This window comes from Phanerochaete carnosa (genome assembly GCF_000300595.1).
Source record: "Phanerochaete carnosa HHB-10118-sp unplaced genomic scaffold PHACAscaffold_11, whole genome shotgun sequence".
Lineage (NCBI taxonomy): Eukaryota > Fungi > Basidiomycota > Agaricomycetes > Polyporales > Phanerochaetaceae > Phanerochaete > Phanerochaete carnosa.
The window spans coordinates 492,999-504,828 of NW_006767638.1; the positions used below are offsets into that span (position 1 = coordinate 492,999).

Consider the following 11,830-nt stretch of genomic DNA (forward strand, 5'->3'; position numbering starts at 1 on the left):
GCATAGGAGCGGCACGGCCCTGCTGTCGGCTGGTTCCGCCGTTGGCCCCTCAAGCAGGAAGCCTCTCTTTTCAGGTGTTTCGGCGAGGGGCCCCGCTACTCTATCGCTGAGTTTCATGCCTCGGTTGCGCTGCTTGGAAATTATTGTAATTACGGTAAGGTTGTAGTATTGTACATGGTATGTCTTAGCCACGGCCAGCCACGGTAACGTCTGAGCCACGCCAATGTCTGAGCCACGGTAACGTCTGAGCCACGCCAGTGTCTGAGCCACGGTAACGTCTGAGCCACGCCAACGTCTGAGCCGCGCCGGTGTCTTAGCCGTGCCGTGGTCTTAGCTAACGAAACACTATGCGGGGTAATTCACCAGTAAATGCCTTATATCAGGAAAATAGTGTATGGGTGGTAGAACATAAGACTTGAGCAGCTAAGACAAGGTGAAAAAATGGTAATGTATCATAATTCCGTTTCTCTACTTTCAAGAGCTTATGCCCCAGTGGCGTGGCGCGTTGAGGTTACTTCTAGGTCTCAGGTTCGATTCCCGCTTATGCCATTTTTTGGGCTTTTCAGAAATTCTTCAGCGTGTCTTAGCCGCTCATGGGCGCTTCTGGGTGGCTAGTCCGGTGTAACTTAATAAGTTCCCGTGTCTAGGCCGCCGAACTGAATCAGCTCCAGCATCTCCATGCCCGCGGCCCTCCCGCGCACGCCATCCTGAGCGAAAAAGGTGAATCGGGTGAATGTCACTTCGTTATACTGGTATGAAATTTTCATAATGATCATGCCAACTTGCTCTGTAGCGCAGCAGAGCTGAAAAAGGTGCAGTTCAAGGGAAAACACGGCGGGGGTGCTGCGAGTGTGACCGCTGTGGGACTGATGGCGGTCGAAGTCGCGAGCGCGAGAGGTTGAGTCTCCGCCCATCGGGCCGCGCGGCGGATCTTTTGCTTCAGTCGGGCTGCCCCCGAGGCACACGTCTATATAGTTCTGTTTTAGCTACGTAAATCACCGCCACTTTTTGCCCACTTCACCGTCTGCGCTCCAGGGAGCCGCCGACTAGGTGAATAGTGAGCTCCGTGTAAGGAATACAAGAGCGGTACGACCGCTCCTCTAAGTCTCTTGCGCCTCTTACGGCGCGGCCTGATTAACCATTGAGGATCCTCTCGGTCCTGAGCGACCGTCGAGGGCTTGAGGGCACACCTCTGCTCCTACGAGTAGACTCGTTGGTCCCCCTCGTCGACGACCACCCCAGATATCTGTGCCGACTCCGAAACGGACGTCACAGCGAGCGCCCAGCACGTTGAAAATATGACCCACATGGTTAGTCTTCATGATTAGGGTTTTTGAGAAGATCCTGATGCACCTCTATATTCGGTTTCCTCAGCAGCGTCCGGAGGCTACGGCGCATGCGCTTTGGAAGGCAATCCAAGGCTCAGCTGAGAAAGCTCCAGTAGCCAAGCTCTGAAACTTAGAGCCGACACTTTAACCCTACTGTCGCTTCGCGATGCTAGATCCCAGCAACGAGCCTCATGGTCTGTTCTTTCCGATTTTGCAAGTGTACGAAACCTGGAACAAAGTTCTTATCTGGCAGTCGTGAAAGACCGGCGACTGGAAACGATGTTGGTTTGCTAGCGCGGAGAATGCTCTACAGTGAACATTGACCCGAGTCCGAGAGACCAACAATCGTGCACCGACATCGCGCGTGCTTAGACACTGTACTCGCTCACTCTTATCATACCGCAGTACCTAGAAGACTCGAAGGTGGCCATTTCATTGAAAAACTGCACAGAATGTAACGACGGCTGAGGAATATCCTGGAAGACCCACACAATCAGACACGCCAAGACACGGACCACCTTAGGCAACACCCTCGGAAGGCTTTCCGGCGTTGGAATTGTCCGTGGCTATGTCCGTCGTCAGCTTGGTCTGTTCGTCGCTGAGCTGGCTCTCGAGGTCCGAGGTGTCGCTACCCGAGGCTTGCGCCTGCGCGATCTGGGCCGAGGCATCAGCAACCCGTCATGGCGTCCCACACACGGAGGCATACCTTGATGTTCAGCACCTGCACTTCACCCGTGAGCTTCAGGACCTTGTTCTTGATCTTGCCGACCTGCAGCGCATCGGCGTCCGCACCGGACGCGGCGGCGATCTGAGGGTCGAAGTCGTCGGTCTCTGCGGACTCGGCTGCTTCGCGCATATTGTTCATCGCCTCGATGACATCAGATGAGACGGTGGTAAGGTCCGTGTTGGCGAAGGGGTCAACGAAGACGGCATTCGCCTGGGTCTGCGCGTCGCCGCCGACGCCGTCGCTGATCTGGAACTGCGAGTAGCTGCGTGGGTGCGTCAGCGAGGAAACGTGGCGGGACGGTAATGCGACGTACTCGAGCTGCTTAAAATTGGCGGCTGTCTGCGTGACAACGCCGGTACTGGTAGCGGCCGCGGAATTGGCGGTGGCAGTGGAGCTTCCCTCGATGGCCGCTGTGGTGCTAGAGGCAACGGCACTGGAAGCGGCCGCGCTGCTCGAGGCCGCTGCACTGGAAGCGGCCGAACTGCTAGAGGCAACTGCACTGGATGCAGTCGAACTGCTAGAGGCAACTGCACTGGACGCAGTCGAACTGCTAGAGGCAACTGCACTGGACGCAGTCGAACTGCTAGAGGCAACTGCACTGGATGCAGTCGAACTGCCAGAGGCAACTGCACTGGACGCAGTCGAACTGCTAGAGGCAGCTGCACTGGAGGCATCTGCGCCGCTCGAAGCGACCACACCTTGCGACGGTTTGCCGGCGTTGGATGTGTCGGTCCCGACGTCGGTGGTCAGCTTCGTCTGTTCGTCCTGCAGCTGGCTCTCCAAATCAGAAGTACTGCTGCCCGCGGCTTTGGCTTGTGCAATCTGGTAGAAATCCATGAACCTCCTATTCTCAGGGTATATTCGAATGAAGGATACCTTGATGTTCAAGACTTGCACCTCGCCGGTAAGCTTCAGCACCTTATTCTTGATTTTCCCGACTTGGAGCGCGTCAGCTGCGGCGCCGGACGCTGCGGCAATTTCGGGATCGAACTGGGCCGTCTCAGCATCCTCCGCCGCCTGAGCCATACTGTTCAGCGCCTCGAGGACATCGGATGAGACAGTGGTGAGGTCGGTGTTGGCAAACGGATCGACGAAGACGGCGTTCGCCTGCGTCTGAGCGTCTCCGCCCACGCCGTCAGAGATTTGGAACTGGTCATACCTAAATGTGGAGGCTCAATACTTGAAGTAATGCGAAGAATTATAGTTTACATACGAGAGCTCCTGAAAGTTGGCCGCTGTCTGCGTGACAGCACGTTTGGCACGGATGGGTGCAGCGCCGACACCAGTCAAGGCAGCAGCTGCAGAAAGCAAAGCGACAGAGAGGAAAACGAAGCGCGCCATCGGGGACGAGAGCCAGCAAATAAGCAAGCAAAGAGTGTCTGAATGTGTCGGAGCCGCTGGCAGCTTGTTGAATCCAAGGAATGCACCAGGCAACGAGTGAAAACAGAAAAGACCGTCAAGGTCTGGGTGCTCGAAGGGGACAAAAGCGAGTTGGAGAAAGCCATGGTATGGTGTGCGAGGTGTTTTATGCAGCGGAGAACACGAGTTAGAGATTCTGGACTTGGCATCAGAAACCACGAAGATGGTCTGTTTTGTCTATAGGGGAAGACGGCTGTTGTTATGTGGACATATGTACCGTCGGAAGAGCAAAGGGAAGCTAGCAACGGTGTCCGGCGGTTCGCACTCGACACTATAATGGAGAATAGAAGCATGTCAAAAAGAAGTATATCGCCTGCGCATATGTGGCTGAAGATCACATAGTTGACGACTCACTACATAGGGCTTGTAGAGGCTTTATTAGAGTTATAGGTCTCATGCCTAAATACCTGACCCAGGGCCTTGTCAGACCGTCGGCATGGAGACAATACTCCTACAACACGGTAGATATGAGCGCAGAGGAAATCGTAAGGCTTGCGTGAATCGTCTGACTGTATAGCTCCGCCGGTATCTAGCGGGCCGTACATTTACCTACATTTGCGGCCCGTGCACAATTTCAGGACACATCTGTAGGCCTTCCGGTTTGATCTTCTGCGCCGCAATAAATCTCAGAGATTCGGTACATCGAACTTTGTTGTCTGGGTGGGCAAGGTTGAACCGACGGGAAACAACAGATCTCAGTCTAATCCTGGTTGTTATCGAGAAACGGGTCTTCACTCTGTCTATGTGCTGTGAACAACGATTGCATTGCATTACTCTGGATATGTAAGACGACTACAAGCGCGTCGGCGAGAAGTGGGGGTACACAGCCGAGAAAGACGGGAGATGGTCAGGTACGTAGCACCAGGCCATCAAAGCGGTAGAGGGCAAAGGTCAAGCGCTGAAAACAACTCGCGTTGAGCGTCTGCTTAGACTTCCGTCTCGCACCGTCTCTTGCACTGCCCGTCTCATTTACATCCGTAAAAACACCCTTAGTTCACTACATGAGCTACCCATACCGCAATGAAATATTTTATCTCTGCTTCGAAGTCACTTTTGTGAGCTGCTGAATGCACTTGACTTTACTGTACTTTTTCGACCTGATCGGCGGGAAGCGCTCAAATCGATTTTTCCGACAACTCCCTAAATTCGCCAAAAATCGAGAAATATTTATTCGAGGAATCAGCGGAAAACCGGTGTGACCTGTGGCCGCCGGTCAGGTCGAAAAAGTACAGTAAGCTGTGAAGGTGGAAAATTCGTACTAGGTAAGCCACGGCTGCGTACACACCTCTCTAGCATAAGCGGGAGTGGTTACAGAATAGCCAGTGAGAGCCCCCTTTGGCCAGAACGGACAAATATTGCGTCAGTAACCACAGAGGCATGTGGGATTCTCAGGCATGGGGGTCTGATGAGTTATTCGGCCAGCCATATGGAACAAAATCAAGGTAGCCAGATTGGCGTAAACGTGCATAATTAATAACATGAAAGAAATCACTTAGCTCGTCTTGGTCTGCAGTAGCCCGAACACTTCCATCTTTCTTTGAAAACAATGGCATGGGGAAGTACTCCTTCCAAAAATGTTCGTCACGAGCAGGGCTCAAATTTTTCTTCTGCCCACTCAGAACAAGACAAGTCATGCTTGCGAATGTACGCTTTGAAGGCTTAGCCTGGCTCTGACTAGGGTTCAGCGTTCATTTCCCGGCACGTCGCTTGGCGTTTGATAACCTCTCCCCGCTCTCGTAGGCCTCTGCACAGCGCAAAATCTTGAAGCATGCGCTGATTATAGATACATTTAACTCATCGCTTTCAGCCGTGTTCAAGATTCTACACAAAAAAATTAATGCCGTGCAGTAGATGTCCTTCGCCTGTGATCATATTTTATCTTGCTTACGGTGTCCCTGGGCGCCTGGGAGAGGTTGATGGCAGATGCATTGGAAGCGGGAGCGTCGTGGTACACTCAATTAGGCTAATATCCTCCACGCATGAAAGCTCCAAAATCTCCTTTAGTTGTTTATTCAGCTTCAAGTCAGACTCCTGACCGTCCGCGGTAAGTCGCTTCTCATCTCACAGCATTTGTAACGTCTTGTTATCATTTTCATTGATATGGCATAATGTGTCATTTCGTCTCGCGTAAATTTGTGCGCTCCATACCGCCCACAGACGACCGGCACAAAGTGTTTAGCGCCATGAATCAGCAACCTCAGCAGGCGGGGCTGCAAAGGACGGCAAAGAGCATCATGTACACGATATCCAGACTCTTATAGACAGCTGCGACACACTCCAGAGACTCTGAGTAAGCTTCATGAATATATCTACAATCTTTCATCCCCTGTGACAGGCAAAAAGGATGCAGTAATCACCTTTCTAGGCCATATTGGCTAGCCATAGCACAAGTCCATGGGGTCGACAATGCCCCCAGCCCGGCATCAAAGGAATGGTAAGGCGTGTATATTCAATGTTGAATAGGGCTGCACCTTTTCCCACTTGGGTGGTGTGCCAATCAGAGCTGTGTATGGCCTCATCGAGCGCGTCGGAGGTACGCAATGCACATTACGCCACTTACCAATAGCAGTGCGGACGCCCTTGCGAAATTGTACTTATAACTCGAGCTTTCTCCCCGTACGCCTCGTCTATGACGACCGTCTTGTGCAGACTTTCTTCTGCAACGCTCTGCCACCGTCCATCACTACGATACGTCTCGTCTCTCCACACCGCATATTTCACCAGCAGGAAAGCAAGCATGAGCACGGGTAGTGCGCTTCCGCATCAGCACACGGCACTCGCGGGTCAGTCCGACGCGCGGAAGATACCGGTGGAGTCGAACGGGTCGTTCAACAGGAAGCCCTCCACGTTTAGGAACTGGATCTCTCCAGACGGCCAGTTTAAACCTGAAAAAGGTCGGCCACCAGTTGTATGTGTCGTTGGCGGCGTCCGCTTAATACTGTTATGATTGTAGGACGCTACCATCTCTACGTGTCGTACGGGTGCCGTATGTCTTTCGAGAATGTGCGGTGGGGACACTATTGACTTTCCATCGCAGCTTGGGCAACTCGTACTCTGATTGTCCGGCAACTCAAGGGCCTCGAAGACATCATTCGTAAGCGCGAATACTCTCTGGCTCCCGTTTCCACGCTCATGCCAAACCAGCGGTGACTGCCGTCTCGCCGCGCATGGATGCCAATGGCTGGCCGTTCGCCAATGTTGATCCATTCCCTGGGGCGGACTTGGACCCCCTCCACGGGGCCAGCCACCTCAAGGAGCTGTACCTCCGCGTGCAGCCCGACTATGAGGGCAGGTATGCTTTGCGGTTACCAGTCATCTCTCAATGTCTGCTGATGAGCGATGCCAGGTTCACCGTCCCGCTCCTCTGGGACAAGCAGCAGCATACAATCGTGAACAACGAGAGCTCCGAGATTGTTCGCATATTCAACAGCGCATTCAACCATCTCCTGCCCACCGAACAGGCCGCGCTCGACCTCTACCCCGAGTCCCTCCGCCCCGAGATCGATGCTCTCAACGAGTGGGTCTACGACACTGTCAACAGTGTGTATTTTGTATCGACGAGCCTGTTCGTAAGCTCACGACCAGCGTGTCTGTAGATGGAGTGTACAGGGCTGGCTTCGCCCAGACGCAAAAGGCATACGAGGACGCGGTCCTCGCACTCTTTAGCTCGCTCGACCGCCTCGAGGGGATTCTTACGGGCAAGGACTACCTCATAGGCGATCGACTGACCGAGGCAGACGTGCGCCTCTTCGTCACTATCGTACGTCGTTCCGCGCCGCATCGTTTTGCGCGCTCTATCTGACGTTTAACATTCGCATGCAGATCCGCTTTGACGTCGCGTACCACACGCAATTCAAGTGCAACATCCGCAGCATCCGCGCGGACTACCCCGCTCTTCACCGCTGGCTACGCAGGCTCTACTGGTCTGTCCCCGCGTTCAAGGACACGTGCAACTTCCAGCATATCAAGGGAGGATACTATAGCATGAGCAATGTGAGCCAACACATATATGGCTTTCTGGGAGATGGTATTGAACCGACGTCTCGACAGATCAATCCGTTCAAGATTGTCGCCATAGGTCCGGTGCCGGATATCTTACCACTGTAGTGTGCAGCAAAGTTGGAATGTATACTATCGACATATAGGCTATTGTGCTCGTGTTCTACAGTAAACAAAGTCCCACCGAGAAATTCCTCCTGAAGAGGTCTAATATCTCTTGAGCAGTTGTCTGTTCAATTATTGCTTCTCCGTGATGTGATCTGCTAGTGGTGTACAAAGCAGGGACAGAGCAGATGCTGACATACCGTACACACCGTAGCTCACGTATTATCGTTCGCCCTGGCTTCTAGGGTTGCGGAAGACCCCTTCGCAAAGCACGTAGCTAATCGGCTCGGAGACCGTCCTTGCATAGCTCAGCGTGCTATATCAATATTAGCCATGCATTGACCCGAGATCTGGACGTCCGTCTTTTTCATGCGAAGCTATCAGGCTCATGACGCTTCGGATTTTCTTTGTCACTGATCCTAGCGTGCGCACGTCCCAGGTCTGCTTTGCTTCTACACCCCTACCCTTCCAATTTGCACTACCACCTGGCTCTCATCCGCCATATTCCGCCGCTCTCATCGACAGACTGCTCCAGACGAAACATATACATCTAGCTTCGAGACCCTTTACTTAGGTCGCGCCCTCTAGTATCCGGCCGGGGGCCACATGTGACAAGGGGAGCCGCAAATCGGAGACGTGGGCTACATAAGCGAAGGCGCATTTGTCAGACTGTCAAACATGACACCTGTGCCCAGAAACAGGGTCACATTCTGGCCGAAGCCTTTCAAGAGCATAGAGCCGTTACCGGACGGCGTGCTGCAAAACGACTCCTGAGTCACCTGTGGGCAAAGGACGATACGGCAGAGAACTTGAGAGCATGATATCCAGCAAAGCTAGCCTCGCGATGCTTGTTTGGCAGCAAGGTCAGGCGGTGTGGCCTGCCAGTCGAAGACGATGAACCGCCCCGTCAGCAACCTGCGTTGAACGATCCATAAAGAGCTTGCATGTATCGTACTCTCATAGGCATGTACAAGCCAAAATCAATAAATAACACTGTTCGTATTACACGGATGGAGAGAAAAAGAAAAAGAAACCATGCATCTAAGATTCTAAGATCCAGCCCCTCGACGATCCCTCGCAACACGGCCTAGTACCGACCAAGCAGAGAACCCAGAACCCACAGCCAAAGACTTTCCTCGAGGACCATCCACCAGGCGATGCAGGCAAGGCGAGCGGACGAACGACAGCGCACAAACCCAGACCAGGACCAAGCCGTCCAGAAGACCATGCCAGGAGACCCGCACGAAGACGCAGGACGCCAGAGCAGAGAGCGGACGAGGGACCGCCGAGAGACGGAGCGGCGACCAGGTGACGATCGGGAGAACGACGAGGAGGAAGACGGGTCCCGCTGCGAGCAAGACAAGGCAGACACTCCACCGCGCCCGGGCGGAGACAAGAGACGAACCGAGAGTGCTGTGCAACGCGCACGCACATCCACGGTATCGCCCCTCGCCCCACACGGTCGGGGTGTCGTGAACGCCTGTCCATGTGCGCAGACGGCTCGGCCTCCGCCACATCAGTCGCGTCACACTCGGTCGGTCGGGAGAGAGTCGCCCAGAGTCCTGAGGACACCGGCGGGGTCGTAGGAGTGGTCAAGAAAAGCGTGGAATATCTGGGTAGCTGGCTTGTTCTTGGCAGTGAAGTCGTCGTCCGAGGTACCGTTACGGACGGCACAGAAGTCGCGTCGAAAAAAAAAAGCCTGCAAGAGAAAGTCGCGTCGCGTCGGATGTATCGTTCGCATCCGAGTCTCAGGTTCAGTCGCGGCGTCCACGTCCGGCACGAGCCCGGCGCCCTCGAGGTGATGCGGCAGAAGCGTTCTCTATGGCCGAGAGGATCAGGCCCTGAACGGTGCCTTCCCACAACTTGGGGTCGTCCTGCGGCCGCCCAGTCGAGCCGTTCGCCTTCGCCTTCCCCTTCGCGTTCTTGCGGGGATCTGGCTTCGGGGGAGGCGCCGGTTTCCTCTGGGACGCGTCAACCAGCCAGCCGTCGGGACCTCCGATGCGCGTTGCGCCGGGAACGTAGCGGTCGCGCTTGGGGCCGAGCATCCTGAGGCGGCGGGCGGGCTTGTTGGAGGGTGCGACTTCGCCCAGGGCAGGGAACGCCTTCGGGAGGCGGTAGATCCTCGTCGCAGAGCCGTCGGGTCGCCTGGGCATCGTCCATGGACCGACCTGCTGGAAGACAGTAGACTGGTTCAGCTCCTCGTTGCGCTGCTGAACCGCGAGATCCCCGGGCTTCAGAGCGGGGAGAGCTATAAACCGGAATGAGCGAAGATTGTCATGTTTGTGTCCAATTTTACGCACGCTTATGTTCGGACCACGGCCTCATAGATCCCTCGCATAGTGCCGAGGGAGGGGATACCGGGCGAGGAGCAGCTGAGCAAGGGGAGGTCTTGTCTAATTGTACAAGCTTCGGGGCCGGGCGCTGCTTCTTTGACGTAGGCTTCGACGCTTTGTTCGGCCTTGACTCAACCTTGGTCTGCGGTTCGCGGGGGAGCGGTGCCTGAGAAGTGACAGCCTCTGCCGTGACAACCTTGGTGCTAGTCTGAGCAGCCTCGACGACCGGGGCAGCCTTGCGCTGCTTGTTCGACGCCCGCTTCTTCTTCGGCTTTGACTTGGCCTTGGGACGTTCTTCCGAAGCGTGCGGCTCGGCTGCGAGGGCGGTGGTGACGACCTCCACGATGTCGACCGCCATGTCAGCCGGGACCTCCTCGCTGAACTCGCATGCTTCCCGAGTCGACGAGGACGCCGTCCACCACCCGCTGGGTTCGAGGACAGGCTGGGCGGGCGCCGGGAACCACGACCGAGCGACGACAGCAGCGCCTGGGACATCTGCCGCCTTTAGCTTCGCGCCCTTTGCAGCACGAGAGCGCGTCCGGAGGGCAGAAGAGGACTGTCGCGAACGCTGGCCCTTGCTGGGGAAGATCTTGTGAAGGGCGAAGAGGACGACGAGGACGGTGACGAGCGTGACGAAGAGCCCTAGCCAAGAGAAGACAAAGCCGCAGTCGTCGTCCCGGGTCGACAGTCCAGCGTCCAGCGCCAGGAGGAGCGTCGTCGTCGGAAGCAGGCCAGAGCAGACCGAGAGTGCCGACACGACGTACAGGTTCAGCGACGTGGGGCCAGAGTAGTACGGGAGCGGCTGGTTGGCGACGACATCGCGCTCGTCCCACACAGTGCAGACCGGGTGTTGGAGCTGTGCGACGTGCGACCGACACTGACTGGCGCCATCGAGGACTTTTGCTCTGGACCGAACGACGAGCCGCTTGGCAGATGTTGGAGCTGGTGGCTGCGGCCGTGTGGGAGTCGTCCGTCGCAACGAAGGCGTGACCAGAGGTCTCGAGGCGGAGGATGCTGGCCTCGAGAGGTGGCGCCTGGTGTAGGACACGAGAAGACGGGACTGGTGCTGGACCCAGGTTGCAGAGGAGGCGATGAGCCGTTGTCCGATGGGCTTGACAGGGAGGAGGACAGGGAAGAGCGTCGCGCCGAAGAGGTTCAGCGCGACGCCCACGAAGCTGACGACGGCAAAGGCCAGTGGAAGCATGGTGCTAACTAGGGCAGGTGCCGGAATAGATGGAGAACTAGAATAAGAGCGAGAAGTGTCGCGTCGGGGAGGAGTGAGAGTAGTGAAGAGAGAGGGATAAAAACGAACTGTGGTTCGAATCGAGCATTTGTACCGTTTTGAACAGTCAGCCTCCGGGCAGCATCCACATTTGGAACGTGACATCCCAAGTACGGGAGTCCCAGACCAGTTTGGAATCAAGTCCGTTCGCCTCCGAGTCGCCTCGCCCTCATAGGTCGCGCCCGGGCTTGCACGCGGATTCGATGGTGGCTGTGGATAGTCGAGAAAGAGGAGCGTCCCGCCATCAGCAGCACCCGAAGCTCGAGCGCCAACTTGGTGGCGAGCCCGGTCTCCGGGTCTCTCAGACTGTCTGCTGCGTGGCGTGGTACACCTAACTTTATAACTTTACAAGCTATATATATATCGCCGCGACGGCTCGGTGGGCCATATATAAAGAACTCCAAAGATACCTTTCCCATTGAGTAGAACATAGAAGAATTATATCCAGACCCCTATATAAGTACGTGGTATTAATGTGGCGGGATACGCAGTAGTGGTCAGATCCGATGTAAATGAAACGTGAGGGTGTCATAGCATGTCATGAACCGAGCATCTAGAAAACGTGAGTAGTCGCGTATTAATGGATGTCGAGGTAGGATTGGGGGCGGCAGGCGCCTAGTACGCGCAGTACGCGACG

General features: G+C 55.4%; 3 protein-coding genes across 3 annotated transcripts; 1 reads left to right on the top strand and 2 right to left on the bottom strand.

Moving 5' to 3' along the window:
- Positions 1-1,740: 1,740 nt before the first annotated feature.
- On the bottom strand, positions 1,741-3,535 carry PHACADRAFT_263806 (uncharacterized protein). The gene is made up of 5 exons (XM_007400695.1): positions 3,269-3,535; positions 2,932-3,214; positions 2,369-2,877; positions 2,035-2,317; positions 1,741-1,982 (listed from the first exon to the last, which is right to left on the bottom strand). The coding sequence occupies exons 1-5, from the start codon at positions 3,394-3,396 to the stop codon at positions 1,848-1,850; spliced, it is 1,338 nt and encodes a 445-aa protein (XP_007400757.1). The 5' UTR covers positions 3,397-3,535; the 3' UTR covers positions 1,741-1,847.
- A 2,676-nt stretch (positions 3,536-6,211) lies between these two features.
- Positions 6,212-7,581, top strand: PHACADRAFT_200431 (uncharacterized protein; the record flags this gene model as incomplete). Its single annotated transcript, XM_007400696.1, has 8 exons — positions 6,212-6,368; positions 6,428-6,460; positions 6,512-6,568; positions 6,619-6,766; positions 6,821-7,014; positions 7,071-7,234; positions 7,297-7,467; positions 7,525-7,581. 8 exons carry the CDS (start codon positions 6,212-6,214, stop codon positions 7,579-7,581), a joined length of 981 nt encoding a protein of 326 aa, XP_007400758.1.
- Positions 7,582-9,332: 1,751 nt separating this feature from the next.
- PHACADRAFT_213407 (uncharacterized protein) lies at positions 9,333-11,458 on the bottom strand (the record flags this gene model as incomplete). Its single annotated transcript, XM_007400697.1, has 2 exons — positions 9,879-11,458; positions 9,333-9,826 (listed from the first exon to the last, which is right to left on the bottom strand). Exons 1-2 carry the CDS (start codon positions 11,296-11,298, stop codon positions 9,333-9,335), a joined length of 1,914 nt encoding a protein of 637 aa, XP_007400759.1. The 5' UTR covers positions 11,299-11,458.
- Positions 11,459-11,830: the final 372 nt, after the last annotated feature.

Excerpts from the sequence above, each read along its gene's own strand:
- PHACADRAFT_263806 (XM_007400695.1), bottom strand. The coding sequence starts at position 3,396 with ATGGCGCGCTTCGTTTTCCTCTCTGTCGCTTTGCTTTCTGCAGCTGCT. Across the intron at positions 3,215-3,268 it reads GCCAACTTTCAGGAGCTCTC|GTATGACCAGTTCCAAATCT; the intron begins GTATGTAAACTA and ends CTCCACATTTAG. Across the intron at positions 1,983-2,034 it reads TGCAGGTGCTGAACATCAAG|ATCGCGCAGGCGCAAGCCTC; the intron begins GTATGCCTCCGT and ends GCCTCGGCCCAG.